The sequence below is a fragment of the Otolemur garnettii genome, unplaced genomic scaffold (genome assembly GCF_000181295.1).
Source record: "Otolemur garnettii isolate 467f Iridium unplaced genomic scaffold, OtoGar3 scaffold00016, whole genome shotgun sequence".
NCBI classification, from domain to species: Eukaryota; Metazoa; Chordata; class Mammalia; order Primates; family Galagidae; genus Otolemur; species Otolemur garnettii.
This window is the reverse complement of record NW_003852411.1, coordinates 15,136,986-15,159,329: the sequence shown is the minus strand read 5'-3', so window position 1 is coordinate 15,159,329 and position 22,344 is coordinate 15,136,986. Positions and strand designations below refer to the sequence as shown.

The following is a 22,344-nucleotide window of genomic DNA, read 5'->3' as shown; positions in this document are numbered from 1 at the left end:
AAAAAAAAAAAAGATTTCCTGATATAAGCTGGGCACTGTGGCTCATACCTGTAATCCCAGCGCTTGGGAGGCTCAAATGGGTGGACTGCCTGAGCTCACAGGTTTGAGACCAGCCTGATCCAGAGGGAGACTTCATCTCTAAAAATAGCCAGGCATTGTGGCAGGCACTGGTAATCCCAGCTACTTGGGAGGCTTAGGCAAGAGAATTAATTGCCTAGGCCCAGAAGTTTAGGTTTCTGTGAACTATAACGCCATGGCACTCTATCAAGGGTAACAAGTGAGACTCTGTCTCAAAAAAAAAAAAGGTTTCTTGATATAAATCACTTTATACACAATGTAAGTACAATAAACTACATCCATTTAAAGTTCAGTGAGTTTGGACAGATTATGTACACATTGAAACCCCCACCATAATCGAGATCTAGAATGTTATCATCATTCTCAGAAGTTTCCTTCTGTCACTTAGTACAAATTTTAATAATGATTTCTAAGTCCCCAACTCTTTTATACTGTCGAGCTGGCCCAAACTAAGTCCTACTATTTAAAATGCTAGCTTGGCACCTGTAGTTCAGCGGCTAGGGTACTGGCCACATACACTGGGGCTGGCAAGTTCAAACCCGGCCTGAGCCTGCCAAACAGTGACAACAACAACAACAACAAAATAGCCAGCATTGTGGCAGGCGACTATAGTCCCAGCTACCTGGGAGGCTGAGGCAAGAGAATCGCTTGAGCCCAAGAGTTGAAGGTCCCTGCGAGCTGTGATGCCACAGCACTCTACCGAGGACAACATAGTGAGACTGTCTCAAAAAAAAAAAAAAATTATTTTTAAATGCTTAATTTAATTTTAAAGTAAAAGTAAAAGAGTATATTTTCTTTGTTGGGGGGTTTAGAGGCTTTGAAATATCCAGTAAATATATGGCATTCGAAATATATCATACTTCAAACTGAATTTTACATAGGGTTCTTTAAAACTAGTAAGGAATGAAGCAGCTGTTTCTTTAAGATTTTATTTTTCTTTATGCCATCCTTCAGAATAGATGGATGGATAGACAGACATGCAGACTGCCAGATAGCCTAGAAAATGAGTTCAAGTAATGAGTTTAAGAAATTCCATGTTGACACTTGGGACCAATTTATAACTTTTATACATTGAATACCTAATATGTGCCAGAAACTATTAGGTGCTAGTAAACAAAAATAGACACTGTCTTTACCCTTATGGGGTTTACATTTTTCTGGGGACAACAGGTATTAATCAAGTAATCACAGAAATAAATGAGTGATTACAGTGAACTGCAAAGGGTAAAATGAGACGTGGTGTTATGAAAGTGTCAAGAGGACCTGACTAGTGGTTAGTGTTAGTCAGGGAAAGTTCACTGAGGAAATATGTACCTATCTGTGAACTGAGATCCAAAGGATCCCAGTAATTAACTCCATGACAGTGGAAGAGGACCAAGGGTGAGAGTGGAGCACAGCCAAGAATATCATTTGCAAAAAAAGACTTTGTGGTGAATAGATAGAGAATAATATGTATTAGAAAGGGCTTTATGTATTAAAGGACCTCAAACGAATGCCCTTGAGGCTGGAGGAGGATGCAGGGAAAGGTATAAGACAAGACTGGGAAGGCAGAGACAGAGACTTGTAGGCTGCATTCAGGATGATGGTCTTAATCAAGAATCCAGTGGAAAATTTCTGAAGGAATTTTAAACTTAATTTTAAACACCTAAGACTTTATGCTGATTTTTTTTTCTTTCAAACAAATCTGGTAGGTATAATTTTAAAGCAGCATTCACAGATATCTGATATTTCATCAGTCTCTTCTAATGTATATTATTTATTCAGTTACTTTCTGCCTGATTGAAAATTATTCTACCAGGATTTTCTGACTGACTTGGTGATGTCTGAGGTGGATCGTTGTGGGGAACATGATGTCTTGATCTTCAGAGAGAACACCATTGCCACCAAATCCATTGAGGAATACCTCAAGTTGGTGGGACAACAGTATCTTCATGATGCACTGGGTATGAAAGAGAAAAACCTCTATTTCTTTTCTTTCCCTTTAGATTTTAAATTATTTTTGCCCTTATAAAATAGAGTGAGCTTAAATTCTGCATGTTATTTAGTTCTAGCTGACTAGAGTGTCATGGTTTGAGTTTCAGATATAAGAAGTCTGTTCACCACTCCCCAGTAGAGTAACAATAGATTGGTTTATCATAATATCTGCAGAAATAGGAAGCCATCAGAATAGTTTACTCCTAGATTCCTAAGTTCATGATTCTGGGATACACAATAATAATATTGGTGGGTGTCACTACTAGACCTGAGGCAGCCTGTTTTCCCAAAGAGTTTGGTATTTATATCATGATATAAATATATTACCTGAGTCTTGAGTGTGTTAACCTAACATTTGTTGTCATGCATACAAAATTTTAATCAAAAGTGAAAAAATTCTTCCCAGTTCCTGAAATTACCCCACAAATTTCTACCTCAGAGTCTCTAGAACTTTTTATTTTTTTTCTTAAGACGGAGTCTTGCTTTGGCACCCCTGGTAGAGTACCATGGTGTCATAGCTCATAGCAACCTCAGACTCTTGGGCTCAAGTGATCCTCTTGCCTCAGCCTCCCAAGTAGATGGGACTACAGGTGCCCACCACAAAGCCCAGCTATTTTTAGAGACAGGGTCTCATTCTAGCTCAGGCTGGTCTTGAACCTGTGAGATCAGACAATCTATCCACCTTGGCCTCCCAAGTATTGGATTATAGGCATGAGCCACAGCACCCAGCAAGAATTTTTTTAACAGGGCGGTGCCTGTGGCTCAAGGAGTAGGGCGCCAGCCCCATATGCTGGAGGTGGTGGGTTCAAACCCAGCCTCAGCCAAAAACTGCAAAAAAAAAAAAAAAAAAAAATTTAACATAACTAATTTTGTCCCATCAGTTGTTCTTACTGACGAGGTCCCTCCTGGCAGTTCCAATTGAGTCATGAAATTCAAGCATTAACCACTAGAATAAGACATTGCACTAGGCACTTTGATATACAAAGCAGATGTGGGTTCCTTGAAAAAATAGCTATTTTTTTAAGCTCTATATTGCCAGTATTTGTGCAGAATGTAAAAAAGCAATGTCTTATTGAAACATGATATAAGCTATATGTGAGTAATTTTTATTTATTTTTTATGTGATTTTAAATTATCTAGCCATAAACTAAAAAGGATAAAGAGAATAATTAATATTAATTAATAATATTCAATAATAAATAATATTTCATTAACCTAATATGTCTAAATATTTAATTGCTAATCAATATAAAAATTAGTAATCAAGTAGTTTACTTTTCATGCTGTTTGAAATTCAGTGAGTAGTTTACATTTATCACACATTTGAATTTGCACTAGCCACATTTCTAGTAGTCAACACATGTAACTATCAAGAGTAGACAGAACAAAAAAAAAGAGTAGACATTTAGCAGTTAGTAAAGGTGTATTGAATGACTATAAAGAGATGTTTGCCCTCAGGGAAGCTTACGGTAAAGGTAAGAATAGGGATATTTCTATACCATAAAAAGAGAGAAATTCTGGGTTCTTTCCAGAGATTTTTTTTTAATGACTCCAGGTGATAGGATTGTAAAATTTCCTATGTGAAATACATTGGTTTTGTGTGTTTGAAGGGTAGAAAGGTTATAGAAAAACAGACATTGGGTAAGGGCAGTAATAAGAATAAGAGGAAAAGAACCATATAAACAAAAAGGCATGCTTGTAGGGGAGAACCAGGCATGTGTGAAATAAAACCTTTTAGCCGAAAAAAAGACATGAAAGAGACATGAACAACAACAAAAAGTTTAGGAATTAATTGGAACAAATTTGTTGAGAGCCTTGAATGCCTGGGTGAGGGCTTAGATTTTATATTAATCCTACTGTAAAGCTTTGTAATGCTGCTGAAAGTTTTGAGCAGGTTATCTCCCCCACCACCACCACTAATGGAATTAATTTAACATGCTGATTAAGACAGGTTAGTGAAGAACACCACTGAAAGCAGAGAAATCAGTTAAGAAGTCTTTATAATACAGAAGGCAAGAAAGAATTCTGAGGCTCTGAATGAGGGTAATCACCCTGGGTAAGAACAGAGGAAATGATGGATATGAGAAATATTAAAGTTGAACTGATAGGAATCTGCAACTTTTTTAGTTTGTGGGATGGGAAGAGGGAGCAAATATTACAAAGAATTGGAGGCTTTAGTGAGTGACTAGGAGGATGATGAGATTCTTAACAGAAATAGAAATCATAGACATAGTAGGCTTGACAGAGGGGTAATGATATTTCTACCTCATATTCAGTTTGAAGTTCCAATAGGAAATCTCAGGGGGTTTAGGTAGGAAAGCTAGATAGGATATCTGTTAGAAGTGTCTGTTAGAAATTTGGAGCTAATCAATGTGGAAATTACCAGAGCAGAAAAGGAGTAGAGCCAGAGGCAGACCTTCAGTATGCCTGGGTTAAGGTACAGAATGAGGAAGAAGAATCAGAAGGGAACAGAGAGAGATAGCATGTGCATGCTTGCAAAAAAGGAATGAAAAACAGGAAAATACTTAGTCCCAGACACCAAGAGAGATGAGAACATCAGTAGAGTCAGAAATTATGACAGATAAAGAAAAAAATGTTGCATTTGGCAACTTAAATATTGCTCATAACAGCTCAGGTTAGGATCCAGAGGAAAGAAGCCAGGTTGTAAAGGGTAAAAAGTGAGATCAAGAGATAAGGACCATTATGTTTACATGAAGCTGACTAACTGTGGTAGCAACTAGTTCCTACCCTGTAGAAATAAATTTTTTCTCTTCCTGCTTATCTTCACATTCTTTTCTCTAAGTCAGATCAGATACTTTAGTCTGATGTTAGGAAAGGTACAGAGGTTCATAATCTCATTTTCATAAAGAGCTTATTATTAAGTCACAGATTATATCTCATGTTTTGCTTAATAGTTTGTATTGTCTTATAAAAGACAACAATGAAGCATCTCAAATAGTGTTCTCTGTTCTGTGGATATAGGGATTAAATGTTTGTTGACCAGCAACTTCTTCAAAATTAATTATTCATATTCTAAAATTCAGTGTGCTAAACAGGAATTCTGAATGAAATAATTCCCAAAATGAAAAGTTGATACAAGTACTGTGATAAGACATGAATAATTAAATAGCTGATTGATTCCATGAGGTATGAAAATTAATTCAGTGAGTACGGGAAGAAATTCAAGTAGCCTTTCAAAGATCTCTGAAATAATATTTGTAATCCACAAACAAGGGCCAGGGTAGTGAAAACAGCTGCTTCTTCCAAGAGCAGAAACAATTAATTGGTAAGCTCCTTCACAACAGGGATTATATTGTCGTCTTATGAAAGTTTTGCTATGTTTCATACACTTTGGGCAGAAAAGACATGTTATTTCCAGACTACCTGAAGAATTATCAGAAAGAATTAATTTTAAAATATGCAAGTAATTTTGTACATTATCTACCTGTTTCTTAGCCAATCTTTATTTATCCAGATGAAAGCATTATTCTTTCTACGCAGACTCCACCTCATTTGAACTTAAATCCTCCATCTGTTCCCCCCTTTTACCTTTCTGATAGAAATCAAAAAAGGTATCCTGCAGCACAAAGGAAATGCCGTCTGTTGCATAGAAAACAAGTCCCTGAAAAGCCCTCATTTGTGGCAGAGGCAAATTTCTTTTAGTACTATTATATCCATATTCGTTGACTAATTTCTACATGTGATGGGAGGAATTTTGATGCTAAATAGTAATGAGTTAATGATTTGCATAGAAAATACATCACAGAGCTCAAAACTCCCATGCTGATCTGTAATGGGATCATGTCTGTGAATAGCCACTGTACCTGTCTGGACAACAAAGTGAGATCCCCTGTCCTTAAAAAAAAATTTTTTTTAAGTCCTAGCATATTCTGGGCAAAGACTTAAAACATAGCACTCCCTTTGGCTCTTTTTCTTTTTTTAAGACAAGAGACCAGTCTATTGAATGTTTTAATAATTTTAATCAGGTAAGCATTTTCTAAGGACAAATAAAGAAAAGCTTTTGGCGGTGCCTGTAGCTCTGTGAGTAGGGCACCGACCTCATATGCTGAGGGTGATGGGTTCAAATTGGCCCCAGCCAAACTACAGCAAAAAAAATAGCTGGGTGTTGTGGCAGGCACCTATAGTCCCAGCTACTCAGGAGGCAGAGGCAAGAGAATCAATCACCTAAGCCCAAGAGCTGGAGGTTGCTGTGAGCTATAATGCCGCGGTACTCTACCAAGGGCAACAAAATGAGACTCTTTCTCTCAAAAAAGGAAAAACTTCTTTCAATGTAGTATATTCCACATGATCAGACATAAGTTATAGTTTCTGAAGTGAAAATAATTTTCTCTATTTTGGAGATTTAAATATATCACGTAAAAAAGATTTTTTTTAGGCTAGTACCATAGACAGTTAATCTACTGTTGGGCCCTGGAGTTAATTACATGGTCTTTTTCTTTCTTTCTTTTTTTTTAATTTCAGGTAAATGTGAGGGTACGAACAACTAGGTTACAGTGTTTGTTTTGCATTTGTTAGGTAGAGTCCCTCTTGTTGTGTCCTGCACCCAAGAGATGTGCCATACACCCTTACATTGTGCCCATTAGGTGGGAGCACACCAGTCCTCCTCCATTATTTCCCCTCCTCCCAAGTTGAATTGAATTGAGTTTTTCTTTAATGTTGATGTGTACTAGATGTGGCTGTTTTCTTAAAGAATACAAGAAAATATTAATATCCATTTTTTTTTTATTAATGTAGTGTTGTTTCCATAGACTAAACGAAAAGAACCTAAAAGATATTTAGGGTACAAATTTAGAGTTTGGCCAATTTTTGCATGAGATATTTGACATTGATTAGTTAGTTTTAAATTTAGGGTCTCTTTAAATGAGAAAAATTGTGGAGGTACATGGCATAGGAGATATGGAGAACACATTGAATATCTATCTTACAAGAACTGTTAACATTTTAAAAAGTCCTTTATGGCTCGGCGCCTGTGGCTCAATCGGCCAAGGCGCCAGCCACATATACCTAAGGTGGCGAGTTCGAATCCCCAGCCCGGACCCGCCAAACAACAATGATGGCTGCAACCAAAAAATGGCCAGGCGTTGTGGTGGGCGCCTGTAGTCCCAGCTACTTGGGAGGCTGAGGCAGGAGACTCACTTGAGCCCAGGAGTTGGAGGTTGCTGTGAGTGTGATGCCATGGCACTCTACCCAGGGGGATAGCTTGAGGCTCCGTCTCAAAAAGAAAAAAAAAAAAGTCCTTTACTAGTTTTGGTCATTTCACTTGAAGAGAAGTTTTTTAAAAGTTGCACATATAAAAGTTATTTAAATTTAAAAGTTGTTATGTACAAAAGTTGTTTATACATAACAGTACTTTTTGTATGGATCCCCTACTAAGTGCCAGGCCCCTATTAGACTTTTCATGCATATTCTGATCCTCACAACTCTACAAGGTAGTATTATTAACATTATTTTATAAATAAGACAGCTAAAGCTTAGACTACTTAAGTGACTTTTCAAGGTCCCCTCATCAGGTAAGTGGTGGATCCAGAATTTTAGCCTAGATCTCTCTGACTCCAAAGCCTTGAATTTTTTTGTGCATCACTTTCTGTGTTCTGCTTTGCTTCCTATTCTCTAAACATTTTTTTTCCAAAATTATCACTTCTCATCCCTTGTCATAGCTATTTTTAAAAGCTTTCATGTATCTGATTGCTAACCATTTTAATAGAAAATGCTCTTCATATTGCTGCTATTAATTTTGCAGGAATTTTTGTTTACTTACATGAACTCTGTTATAACTAGCCTGAAGCTTGGGTAATAAAAGAGTATTTGGAAGGATCTTTGAAAGATCCACTCTTCTTTCATAAAGACTTATAGAAAACCAAGAAGACACACTGCCATCTCTTCATAAAAATTTATTGAACAGCTGCAGTGTTTGAGGAACTGTTCAAGACACTCAGAATTTGAACCTTAATAAAGCCTACTTCCAAACCTCCAAGGGCATTCATCTTAGAAATAAGACAGACGGGCTCAGCGCCTATAGCTCAGTGGCTAGGGCGCCACACACATGTACCAGAGCTGGCAAGTTTGAACCCCGCCAGGGCCTGCCAAACAACAATGACAACTACAACCAATAAATAGCCAGGCATTGTGGTGAACACTTGTAGTCCCAGCTACTTGGGAGGCTGAGGCAAGAGAATCGCCTAAGCCCAAGAGTTGGAGGTTGCTGTAAGCTGTGATGCCACGGCACTCTACTGAAGGCAACATAGTGAGACTCCGTCTCAAAAAAGAAAAAAAGAAAGAAATGAGATAGACAAATAAGCACAAAACAGTGTGAAACACAGAGCAGTAAAAAATATAAGGTATAATGTATAGTGGAGGATAAATAGATAAGGTTGCTATTTGTTCTTTCTGGGAATAGTAGGAATATCTTCATAGAGGATAGGCTATATAAATACCACTTCTAGGCTAAAATTAATATGGAAAAACAGATACAGATTAAACAAGGAGGTCTTCTACTACAGTTTTGTGCTACACTAAATAACTTTCCCCACTATAAGAGGTAAGCCTAGAGACCCTTACTTAGATTTGTTTTTAGCACCAACATTAGCTCTTAAAACCTTGAGTGGTCTATTCAAGCTGAAGTTATTTGTTCTTCTAGCATAACAAGAACAGTCACTCCATTAAAGCAAGCCTTATAACAAATGATAAATTTATGCTAATAAAATATATTTTTGGCTTCAGTTAAAAGACACTACATTGTCTAAGGTAGTATCATCACTATTTTTATAAATACTGCAATGGTGATGTGAGTGATTACTGTTATACTACTTCCAGGATAAGGAAAATAAGCATGACATATGGGATGTGATGACTCTTGGGTTCCCTCCATGTCAGATTCAAGAAAAGAACTTCCCATTATACATTTTGGGACAGAAATCCTAAATCCTTTTATTCTATTCAGAAAGATACTATTTATAATTATACTATCTGTCTCCTCGTATCTTCATACAGGGGAGTTCATCAAAGCTTTGTATGAGTCAGATGAGAACTGTGAAGTGGATCCCAGCAAATGTTCATCTAGTGAACTGATAGACCATCAAAGCAACCTGAAAATGTGCTGTGAGCTGGCTTTCTGCAAGATCATCAACTCTTACTGGTGAGCTTACCTCAGCCCTTATTTATAGAACTTAAATTTTTTCGTATAAAAGTCAGCACAATGTTAACTGCTATTTCACAACCAAAGAAGGAGCTTAGAGGAAAAATTGAACATTTCTCTAATACAGTCCTATCTAAAATTGAAATCTTCATAAGCCATATGTAAATATAATCATTCCCTGGAGTATTAGTACTATAGCCTCTAATACCAAACTAATACTAAAAGTATTTTTCTTACTTTATAAAATATTTACTATTGTTGAACAGATGTGTTCATGAATTTTGATAATCTCTCTAACCCCAACAGTTGGTGAGATTTGGGAATGGCCTTTATGTTCACCAGATTGTGGTAAACTATGTTAAGCCAGATGATTTAATCAGGGACCTCATGCCATTTTCTCACTTTGTAAAACTAAATTTAAACCAATCCAGAGTTTTGTAACTTTGAGTTTACAGCCTTGCCTTCTGCAAATTTTCCACCAGCTCTCAGCCATGAATCAGATAGAGCCTCTTCCCCAAATCTCTATTAGGTCTTCCTCATAGCCTGGCTTTGGAGCAGAGATACAGTAGATCGGATGGGGTCATTTGTTCTTTGGATTATTACTATTTTTTTTTTTTTTTTTGTGAGACAGAGTTTCAAGCTATTGCCCTGGGTAGAGTACTATGGAGTCACAGCTCACAGCAACCTCCAACTCTTGGGCTTAAGTGATTCTCTTGTCTCAGCCTCCTAAGTAGCTGGGCCTACAGGCACCCACCACAACACCTGGCTGTTTTATCATTGTAATTGTTGACATTGTTTGGCAGGCCCAGGCTGGATTCGAACCCCCAGCTCCAGTGTATGTGCCTGGAGCCCTAGCCACTGAGGTACAGGCACTGAACCCAGGTTGTAGTACTTTTACATTTAAAAGTTTTGGTATATTTTTACTTCCTTAGTGTTTTTCCTCGTGAGTTGAAAGAAGTGTTTGCATCGTGGAAGCAGCAATGCCTGAATCGTGGCAAGCAAGACATCAGTGAGAGGCTCATTAGTGCCTCATTGTTTCTCCGTTTTCTGTGCCCAGCCATTATGTCTCCCAGTCTTTTCAACCTTATGCAGGAGTATCCTGATGACCGCACATCTCGGACTCTAACTCTCATTGCCAAGGTCATCCAGAACCTGGCCAACTTTGCTAAGTAGGTGATGCTGTCCTGTCATAATCACTTTAAAAACACATTGTTTAACAAAATACTTGAAGTATGCAATTTGGGTGGGGATGGACTGCCTCGTCAGTCATGTTACCAGATTTTCAAAATGGTGTGTTAATAAAAATAGCAAAAAATTATAAACAACTTAAATACATGTTTTTGCTTTGTAGAGGAATGGTTAAGTAACATATGGTACATGCATTCAGTTGAATATTTGCAAACATTACAAACATTGTTTACAAAGAATATCCAATTGTATGGAACATGATGAAGATAAAATTATATTAAATGGAAAATACTAATAAAAATACCTTAGGAAAAAAGGATGGGCTGCAAATTGGTGTATATGCTATTATCCTAGCAATATAAAAACACAGAAATCTTTAAAAATGCGTGGGCTGAATATTAAAAAAAAAAAGAAATCTGTAAGTATAAAAATGTGGTGAAGAACAGTCAGACAAATTCTATGGTTATATTGTATAAGACAACTGTCCTGGCCACTTTGAAAAAGATAATGTTATGACAAATGCAAAAGGTGGAAGGGGACTGTTCCAGATTAAACGAGACTAAATGCAGTACTTGAAACTTATTTGGATTTTAAATTGGCAAAAAAAAATCTATAAAAGTAATTTTGGGGACAGTGGGTGCAACTTAAATATGGACTGTATATAAGATGATTCATGAAAAATATTTTTAAATGTTTTAGTGGGATAATGGCATTGGTTATGTAAGGCATATTCCTTGTTCTGAAGAAATGGGTATTTAGAAGTTCAAATGATTCCCAAAGAAAAGTATATATATGGAAATAGAGAAAGTAAAAGCAAAGTTGGTAAATGTTAGCAATAGGTTCATGTAGATAAAAGGCATTTAGGTGTTCATTATACAGGGTGGCCATAAAGTTCAGGAGCAATTTAAAATAGTGTGCTTTATGGCCACCTTGTATAGTCTGTCAACTTTTCTGTAGGTTTAAAATTTGTCAAAAGAAAGTTAAGAGATAGCAGTGGGGAGGAAATGCAGGCCCATGTTAACAGCAGATATGTTTTGGTAGTTGAGTATGACATCTACATTTTTTTCCTTCTGCTTTTCCTTATTTTCAAAGTATTCTTAAGTTCGTATTATTTTTATAACTTATAGAAAGTAATTTTAAGAAATGACTGGGAAGGAATTCACATTTGCAAAATTGATTGCAAATTGCAGATTTAAACCTCAGTATTGAGACTTTAAATACAAGTTTTCATTAACAGTGTATTAAAGAAAAAATTAGAACTTTAATGAAACAGGTTCTTTTCTAGTATAAAGAATGACTTTTTAGAAGTTTACTATTTCAATTTTGTGTACCTTATATATAAGCCAGTGCAGAAATAGACATATTTACCCTATTTGATCTAATTCTGGTGAAAATTATTTCTAGTTTATTTTGGAACAGATTTTATAGACTTAAACTAAGCCCTGAAGATAACTAGAATCTAGACAGGCAAAGATCAGATCTTTTTTAGTGGATAAATAGCATGAGCAAAGGCTTGGAGAAGAAAAAGAGTATAATATATTTGGGAGACTTTGAAGAAGCTAGCAATGTTGAGGTTTTGCACTGACAAGCATTTGTTAGGTAAGTAAGAGCTAATTATGAAGAGATTTAAATAAAAGTTAAAGCTCTGTGTAAAGTCAACTCAAAATGATCATCTCTCTCTTCTTGAATATGTTCTTTCTCATTTTTGTCACCCTTTACTTCAGGTTTGGTAACAAAGAGGAATACATGGCATTCATGAATGATTTTTTAGAACATGAATGGGGTGGAATGAAGCGCTTTCTTTTGGAGATCTCTAATCCAGACACCATCTCAAACACCCCAGGCTTTGATGGCTACATTGATCTGGGCCGAGAGCTTTCAGTTTTGCATTCCTTACTGTGGGAAGTAGTTTCCCAACTTGATAAGGTAAAGTAGGCTGGTGCAAGATAGAGAACTTTAATGTACCTGGATTCTGGAGAGTTTGTACAGAACAAACAGCATTCACTCCTCCTTTGAGAAGGAAAATGAAAGTGACCTTTTGCCCTAAAAGTCTGGTAGTAATTGGTTATCATTTCTGAGTATGTGATCTACAACCATGAAATTTTAGAAAACAATGAATTTGTTAATATATATTTTAAGTAGTTATCTGAATCAATGGGATGTATTTCTATAAATTGATATATATACATGTAATACATATCTGAAAACTCATCTAGAAACTACAATATATTGGTTTTTGCAGCCCCATTCGTATGTGATAGGATAAGATGAAACCTCATATAGTAATTTGTAACAAATGTACAGACTTAGGAAAATACTGAGTGTATAATGTTTAAATAACTTTACACATGAAAAAAATTTCTTTACCGTGTAAGAGATTTTCATATAATTATTAGTGCTAAGAGTCATGTGGGATTTGAAAATCCAGTCTTCTTTCTCTACAGATGTGAATTAAGAATACAGGAAACAATTATCATTTTTAATCATTTGTTTTCTGGCTCTAAAATAAGAATTTTATCATATACCAGATTACTATGTAAATGTATACCATGCCAATCATTTTTATCCTTCTGGAATTTTATGGAAAAGAATAGATTTTGTAGTAGAAAGTAATATAATGAACTCTGGCTAGGTTTATCAGAATAATTATTTATTGATGTTTTTGTTTGCCACAGGTACAGTATAAATATGTGTGGTCATATGTTAGAGTAACTTTAAAAGACAAACTTTCTATGATAAGGATTTATTTGTTATCCTCCATTTTCCTACTCCTGAAAATGCTATACCTTAGAGGGGGATAAAACCTATTAACAAAGACCATTTTCCCAAGGAATCACGAATGGTAGTGTGTTCACTGGTGTTTAAAATACTTATAAATCATACCTTACTCTCAAGGACCTCTTCTTCACTTTTCAAAATGCTAGCTGTATTTCAGTTTTCAGCTATGCTGAGGATAAATTTCTGTAACATGAATCATGACCTCAATATTGTTGAGCAAGTAATAGCATTCTTCAGCTGGCCTTTGTACCCATCCGAGTAGAGTACAAGAGTCTATTGATTGTTGCAAAGACAAAGACCCAAAGGTAGCCATGTAAAACTATGTAACATTTGAGGGAACAGATAAGACTCCTGAGGCTAAGAATTCCCTAAAGGAAAAAATGATTGAGATGGATTATACAAGTACTGAAGAGTTGTTCTTTGTTGAGTAACTGCATCAGTGAGATGCAGAGACAGTGATCTTGTGAAATAGGCCTGGTTTATTCAGCAGTAAAGTCTTTTTAATAGGCTTTGCTGTGTAAACACACTTTCTCCTTTTTAATTTGTATTTGGTCCTGGGAACCAGGAGTACATTCAGACTTACAGAGTTTGCCTAACTTTGCTGTTTAAAAAATGATCTTATTGATGGAAACTCAGTTGGCAATGGGTCAAGGTTCCCAAGATTGACTGGGATAGTGGATGTCAGTATCAACTGTGTGCCCTGCCATGCTCTGAATGCCTGAATGCAGCACCTTTTTGTATGTTGGCATGTATTTCTTTTCTCACATGATCCATTTTCTTTGGAAGTTTGTCACACTAGCTGATCCTGTGGTCTTGAAGTTCTTTTTGGTTAAAAGGTGTTTGGTTCTTCCCCTACCCTCCCCCACCTTGATTTACTAGCCTCCCAAAGATTTAGTTTGCTTTGCATGCCTAATTTAGTTGGAATGGCAATAGTTTGGTTGTTTTAAGCATGTCTTTTGATTTTTATTTGCATAATCCTAATTTCTATTTCCTTTCTTTCCTCGATGTCTGCTGCACCTTGTTTCGCCTCCTCCATTCATCTCGACGCCATGGTTCCGCTGCTCCATAACAATGCATTATGAACCTGCCACTCCCATATGCAAACACCTACCCTTCCCTCCAACATACACCCCTCCACGGGCATCGTTGTCCAAAAAAATCTGTGGTGGATGTCGAAATGCTTATTATCCAATTAGGGTGAAAATTCCTTTCTACAGGCAACCGTGGCAAAATTGGGGCCTCTCCCTCGTGTTCTTGCTGACATTACCAAGTCTCTGACTAATCCTACGCCCATACAGCAGCAACTGAGACGCTTCACTGAGCATAACTCCAGTCCAAATGTCAGTGGAAGCCTCTCTTCTGGGCTGCAGAAAATATTTGAAGACCCCACTGACAGGTATGAAAAAGAGGGTTTGAACTACTATCTCAGAGAGAGATAATATTTAAATTTGGTAGAAATATATTTAACTTACTGAATTTACAACTTTAAAGTCATGAGCAGTTGAAAAGACTCATCTGATCTGAGAGCACACCCAATTTGTCATAATAATGCTTAAGATCTGGGATAACTTATTTTCTAGAATGATAGTATAGAGTTAGAATATATTCAACAAATATATTTTAAAAGCTATAGCTTGCTTAATAGAAAACGAAGGGCTTTATGAAATTGTTTTCATACATGATAGCTCTGAAAACTCTGGAGAACTTCAGTTAAGATGGTTTTATAGCAGGCTATGTCAGCTGGACAGGTAGCTACAATGCTGATGTAAACTTTGTTTTTTGGATTGGCAATATTTGTGTCTTTACCAGGGACCCTTTAGTTTTACCCTTAGTGCTTCTCTTTTTGAAGATTTAGAAAGACCCAGTTGAATATGATTTGGAATACTTTGGGAGATTTGAAACCTAAGTAGGAAATTATTGGAATTCTAGTAAAAACTGATGAAAATGATGAGGTATTAATTATCCATCTTTAGGGAAAACTAAACATGCTGAATTTTATTGTGAAAATTGTAATAATGTAATCTGAGTTTCTGAAGAAGTTTAAGCATCCACACTGAGCCGATAAAGCTTCAGAAAGTTTCATATGCCTCAACTGAGGAATCTTAACTGTATTTAAAATAACTTATCTTAAGAGAAATTGAGAGTTCTCTCCTTTTCCACAGTGATTTGCATAAACTAAAATCTCCAAGCCAGGACAACACAGACAGCTATTTCAGAGGGAAGACATTACTGCTGGTTCAGCAAGCCTCCTCCCAGAGCATGACTTATTCTGAAAAGGATGAAAAGGAAAGTAGCCTTCCTAATGGTCGGAGCATCTCCCTCATGGACCTTCAGGACACTCACGCTGCTCAAGTAGAGCACGCATCTGTCATGCTCGATGTGCCTATGCGCCTAACTGGAAGCCAGCTTTCCATAACCCAGGTGGCCAGCATCAAGCAACTACGAGAAACTCAGAGCACTCCCCAGAGCGCACCCCAAGTGAGAAGGCCCCTGCATCCAGCCTTGAACCAGCCAGGCAGCCTTCAGCCCTTATCATTCCAGAACCCTGTCTATCACCTCAATAATCCAATTCCAGCAATGCCAAAGGCCTCTGTAGATTCCAGTTTGGAGAACCTAAGCACTGCCAGTTCCAGAAGCCAAAGTAACAGTGAAGACTTCAAGCTCAGTGGACCCAGCAATAGCAGCATGGAAGATTTCACCAAACGTAGTACTCAGAGTGAGGACTTCTCCAGGCGTCACACTGTACCCGACAGACACATACCTCTTGCTCTGCCACGACAAAATAGCACTGGGCAGGCCCAAATCCGAAAAATGGACCAGGCTGGGTTAGGTGCCCGAGCCAAAGCCCCACCATCCCTGCCACACAGTGCTTCCTTACGTAGCACCGGGAGCATGTCAGTGGCATCCGCAGCCCTTGTGGCCGAACCCGTGCAGAATGGAAGCCGGTCTCGGCAGCAGTCTTCTTCCTCCAGAGAGAGCCCTGTTCCCAAAGTGAGAGCAATCCAGCGACAACAGACACAGCAGGTAAGGGTGAGTGCTGCAGGGTCTGGCTTCTACTTGGTCCATTTCCTTGGTTTTCTTTACATAAACCATTGGAAAATCCAATTGCTAACAAGGTTTCCACTTAAAATTATTTTGTGTAACCTTTAAACGTGAAAAAAGTGAAAAATCTTCTGCCTAAGTGAGACAGCAAGAACTTAGTTTTTGACCTATTATCCTTAGGAGACTCTTAACAAAAACAGGCAAGAGACCTTCTTTTTAGAGTAGCAGAACTATCTGCCTCATTGTATACTTAGAACAAATCTGTGATGTTGAATGAATTATTAGACACTTAAACTACAAAATCTATAGTCCAGGGCAGTGCCTGTGGCTCTGCCGGCCCCATATAACGAGGGTGACATGTTCGAACCTGGCCCCGACCAAACTATAACAAAAAAATAGCCGGGTGTTGTGGCGGATGCCTATAGTCCGAGCTACCCGGGAGGCTGAGGCAAGAGAATTGCCTAAACCCAAGAGCTGGAGGTCACTGTGAGCTGTGACACCATGCACTCTACCAAGGGCGACAAAATAAGATTCTGTCTCTATTTTTAAAAAAAAAATCTATAGGCCAAATCAGCTAGATTTGGGGAATCTGGAAATTAATCTTTCTTACTTTTTTTCTTAATCTTCCAGAATAAAGTTTTGTATTCTGAGCCAAGAGCGTAATGTGACTGCTTTCTACCCTATCCCCCAATCTTTCATTCTGGAAATATTAATACCAAGTCCCGTGTGCCTTTACCTGGAAATGGCTAGAAAAATAAACAGTTGAATACTTGTACAGGCAAGGTAAAAGAGAAAATTAAAAAGAAAGAGAGATGGTTGACAAGTACTTTAAACATTTGCAACTCCCTTAAATTTCTATTTATAAAGACAGGTCCACGTGATGCAATGGTACATTTCAAAACTATTAAGAAATGAATATAATTGTGATGGATGTGTTACTTAGTTCAATGTAAACATTTCATATTGTATACTGAAGCAGTACCCTGAACCCCATAAATACATCAATGTACAAAGTTATGATTTAATAAAAAACAATTAATTTTTTTAAAAAATATGTCCAACTAGTGTTAATATAAGATTTCCAAACTCGACAAATAAAAAGGTTAACCAAGAATTTAATCATTTCTTCCTTACATATTACATTTTGAGACATTGATATATATTTTGCCCTTTGAAACAAATAACGTTGGGGGGGGGGACAGGTGTGTGTACATGCCCATGTGCTTTGTCCTAGAAAGTTTTGATATGTAATTATAAGTACTAAGGAGATTGGGATTAAAAGAAAATCCTTCTATGTAACAAAATAACTGGGCCGGGAGACTGGAGTAAAATTCTAATGTATCTCTTTAGTAATAGCATGGTTTGAATTTTACTGATTTGGCTAGTTCTGCCTCCAGTCTGCTATGATCAGAGCCCCTTGACCCCATATTGATAGTCTTTAAGTTGGACCATTTATAGAAATCTTGGATATATAAGTAGATAAAAGAAGAAATGAAAAGCATGGCTAGCTTAAGCTGACTCTAGGAGCAGACATCCTGGGCTGAACCTCCTAGTTGGTCATTCTTTCCTCAGAAATAAAATTTGTCTTCATTCCCAAATTTTTTATTTTTATTTTGTTACATTTCCCAAAATTGTACCAATTCATTTGATTTAATAAGCATTTTATTTAAAGAAAAGGAAAAAATACATTTTGTGTATATATTAGATGTCTTTTATATAAATACTTTTGTGTGTATGTATAAACATATACACAAAACATATATATTTATGTTTGTATATAAATATATAAATTTGTATCTAAATATTTATGTATATATAAAAATATATATAATTTGTATGTGTTCAGAAGCTGTCAACCATTCACATGTCATTGTGAGTAAGTTACCCCACATTGCTTTACTTTCAGAAAACTAAAATGTTTCATGGGAAGAGAAAGGTAAGCAATTTTAGAGATAGAATACTGTGTGAAAGCAAGGATCGACTCAGCTTTAGGAGGAAGCATGAAAGCAGTGACAATGAAATGGGAAGTAGAGAAGAGCATCAGATTGGCAGAGTAGACAGGACTGGGAAAGGACCTTCCACCTACTTATCATAAGTTTACTTAGGTCTAGCCCTGTAGGGAAGAGGAAAATAAAAATTCTCTTCCTTTTTCTTTTGCTTCTGTATCAGATAGTCCTCAATTCCCAAGACCCGTGACTTAGGCTTATTGTTTATTGTTTATATAATTAAGAGCCTTTTGTGTGCTCATCTGAAACAGGTTGTCATTTATAACATTTTTCCTATAGGAAAATATAATACCTATCACAAGTACATAGTATGTGTTATGTGAGTTATGAATAGAACACTGCCTGGATGGATGAGAGGGAGAGGTAGAGAATGCATAGTGTCCAAACAACTAATTTAAAAATTAATTTTTAGGACTGGGCACATTGGCTTACGCCTGCAATCCTAGCACTCTGGGAGGCCAAGGTGGGTAGATTGCTTGAGCTCCGGAGTTCAAGACCAGCCTGAGCAGTAGCAAGACCCTTTCTCTACAAAAAAATAGAAAAACTGAGCTAAGAGGATCACCTTGAGCTCAAGAACTTGAGGTTGCTGTGAGCTATAATGCCACATCACTCTAGTCAGGCCTCCAGAGTGAAACTCTCATGTCTCAAAAAATAAATAAATAAAAAATAAAAATTTTGTGGGTCAGGTACAGTGGATAATGCCTGTGTTCTTAGCACTCTGGGAGTCTGAGGCAGGCATATTGCTTGAGCTCAGGAGTTTGAGACCAGCCTGAGCAAGAGTAAGACCCCATCTCTGAAAAAATAGGCCTTGTGGCAGGCACCTATAGTCCCAGCTCCTCAGGAGACTGAGGCAAGAAAATAGCTTGAGCCCAAGAGTTTGAAGTTGCTGTGAACTATGACACCATGGCCCTTTGCCAAGGGCAACAAAAAAAAGAAATTAATTTTTGTGCCACAACCATTAATGAGTTGGGAAGTATCTGTATTATATTCACATGAAGTGTGAGGCACAGCCATAGTGAGATGTCCTATCACACCTTTGAATATCTATGTTTATTTATGCCTTTGTTGGTACTGTTACCATTGTATCAGTTGAAGTATAAATCACTATCTTTTGATTGTTCAAGTTTATGGATTTTCTACACTGGCTTTTTCTACGCTGATGGTTCATTCTTTTGAACTTATGTTGTTAGGGGGTTTTATAATTATTATTATTCTTTCCATTTCTTGCTTGCTTTTCTCATCTCACTCCCATGAAACCTCTGAAGTTCTATATAATCAGCACATTTTTTAGGCAAATTCCTTTACAGATTTTAATTGCAAATTGTGTTGGGGAATTCTTCTCTCTCCAAAACTAGAAGATTTCTTTGTGGGAATTTTTCTGTAGGCAGCTGTAATTATCAGTGGCTTTGTCCCATATAAATTCCATTTGTGTCTTAGCACAAAGGAGCAGCCGTTGTTGAACATGTAACTAACTGAGTGCAGTCTTCTCCATCTAGTGAGTAGGAAGAAAATAAAATCCTAGTGAAATAATTTATAGAATAATTCTTTTTCAGGAAACTATTCTTTTAATATTTTGACTCTTTTCAGCTTGTATTTGAATTTTTTTCTCACTTGTCTTCCTATTTTGTTTTTTATGTATTATTTGCTTTTTATTATATAAATAGTAGACTTTATTTACTTATGAGTTGTTCAGATTCAGCATGTTCCCTAACCTTAGAAATTTGAATTGAAGAGACCTTTTAAAATAAGCATTTGACAAGCCTATTGGTATGACCTTGCAGTTTTCACATTTGGATTTGTTGAGTCTTCTCCTGACCAACCTCTTCAGGGACTCTAAAAGTTTAGTTATTGATTTAATCAGGCTTTTCTTACTGTTAACAGCAGAAGTGTTATTCATTTATGGGAACCTGACTATATCAGACTCTAATGAAGCTAAACCCAATGAGTCTTGTTTATATCCAGTAAATAATAGCAAGGAACAGGGAGCTGGCCTGTTCTTAGCAAAGTCACGCTATGACTAATTGTAGTATCAGTGAAACTGCTGTATCAGACTTTTTTGTCCCAAAGCAATATTATTTTTTCCAGGGAAAACCTATATAGCTTTATGTCAAAAGGAAGATATTTTCACTAGGCGCATCTCAGCTACCCAAGGAGGCTGAGGCCAGAGGATCATTTGAGCCCAGGAGTTTAAGACCAGCTTGGGCAAAATAGCAAGCTCACCTCCATACACACCCCCTCAAATATTGATAACTCAAAAGGATGATACTTCTAATGGGAATTCCTGCTCTTTTTTCTTCTGTCTTTTTCATTTTCCTTGATGATCCTTTTGAAAGTCAGTGGATATAAATTCTCTTCCTAAGGTTGTTGCTATGTAAGTTGGAATCTGAACAACTTAACCAAAAGACTCCAAAATAATATATGAATAAAATTTTATTGAGCATTTGTTATGTACTGAACTACTCACTATCGTTCAAAAGAAATCACTGCATTCATATGATATGATGCCATCAGATTGACAATCTAATTGGAAAATAAAGTCAAAACACATAAGACCAAAAGGAAAAATATAAAAAGTAGTATATAGTTTTTTCATACAAAGAACATATTTCAACAAAAATAATTTTGAAACAAAAATCACCTCTATTTCCTCCTAATCTAGTGCAATATCTATTTTTTATTTATTCAACATTCTAGTCTCTTTATAATTCTGTAAAGATTTTAATTATGAATAGAAGGGATAGTTAGGATTGATTAAATTCACTTTGTCAATTTTATTTATTTTGTTATTTTTGACCACCTACTGTATGCCAGGCAAAGGACTAGTATATATTAGGAAGTGGCTGAAAGTAAGATTTAACCAATAAAATATGAATAGACCTGGCATGCCCTGTTTTCTTTGTGCAATTTCTTATAATTCGTTGGCTGTTATGTTCTATAGCTATACCATTGCCAGTGGAATGAACCATCCCTGTTTTTACAGCTTCTTACCTAACAGTTAAATTCCAGATTACTCAAAGGTGCTTTTGTGGTGGTAGTTTTGTTTTTAATATGCTCTTAAGAACAGAAGTCTCAATTCAGGTTTTCTTAAGATACCATAAGTTTGCAGTGCATTTATAGGTACCCGGTAGATAGTTACCCATAGGAAATCACAGGGAAAGAAAGTACATTCAGGCAACATCTTGTAACTGTGTCAACCAGAAAGCTATTGAATTAGCTGCCTTGAAGTAATAAATTCCAAACAGTCAAGTACTTGTTAGTTTTAGTAGCCTCTTTATCTCAAATTGCTATTGAATAGAAAAACCTGGTTTCTCAGTACAGCTTTCCTATACCCCTTTTTGCTAAAGGGAAAAGATTATAAAACTAAAAAAGCATTTATGTCCTTTAAATATTGACTTTCTATTAATTTTTTAAAACTCAATGCTATACTCTTTTGCCTTTCAGGTACACATACACCAAACAAAAACCCAAACCCCTTGTTACTGTTTTGTTTTTGCCAATACCAAAACAATCTATTGTGCTCTACTCTTAAAATCTATGAAGGGGAGAACTGTTATGTGTGTGTGCCTGTGTATGTAAAGTACCTTCCAATTTACAAAGTGCTTTTACATGCTGTCTCATGTGTTTCTTATAACTTTTGATGTTGGATAGTAATTATTTTCCTTTTATAAATGATACTGTATGCTATTGGTAACAGTGTTACCAAAGTGTAATATTCAAAATTATTTATGTGTATACAAGGCTTATAATTTATTTAATTTAAACTTGTAATTTAATTTTACTTAATCATATAGTGATTTTAATAATTAGAAAATATTTATAAAAATATACAGCAACAAACTTAAAATTTTACTGATACTGCTTAGCACAAGAGCTTAGCTAACTAATGTTTTAAAAGAGTTAAGGTACCTCTATGCTTTGTCTTACAAGGGTACAAGTGATTCTTTCTAAAAGTAGAATATAAACATCTTAACACAATAACTAAGAAAATGACATAAAGACTATGTTAACCAGTTTGATGAAAATATTTAATTAAATATGAAAACACCTCACTGTACTCCATGATTACATTAATGTACACAGTTATCATTTAATAAAAAAAAAAGAAATTGAGGACTAAAAAGA

The 22,344-nt window shown here is 36.3% G+C and overlaps 1 protein-coding gene across 1 annotated transcript in view; it reads left to right on the top strand.

Moving 5' to 3' along the window:
- The window catches only part of RASAL2 (RAS protein activator like 2), a 205,499-nt gene that overhangs the window by 169,852 nt on the left and 13,303 nt on the right, over positions 1 to 22,344 (top strand). Inside the window, exons 8-13 of the mRNA XM_023510786.1 lie at positions 1,877 to 2,021; positions 9,064 to 9,208; positions 10,141 to 10,377; positions 12,121 to 12,322; positions 14,371 to 14,570; positions 15,337 to 16,198. Coding sequence (XP_023366554.1) covers positions 1,877 to 2,021; positions 9,064 to 9,208; positions 10,141 to 10,377; positions 12,121 to 12,322; positions 14,371 to 14,570; positions 15,337 to 16,198 — 1,791 coding nt within the window. The remainder of the gene's footprint in view (positions 1 to 1,876; positions 2,022 to 9,063; positions 9,209 to 10,140; positions 10,378 to 12,120; positions 12,323 to 14,370; positions 14,571 to 15,336; positions 16,199 to 22,344) is intronic.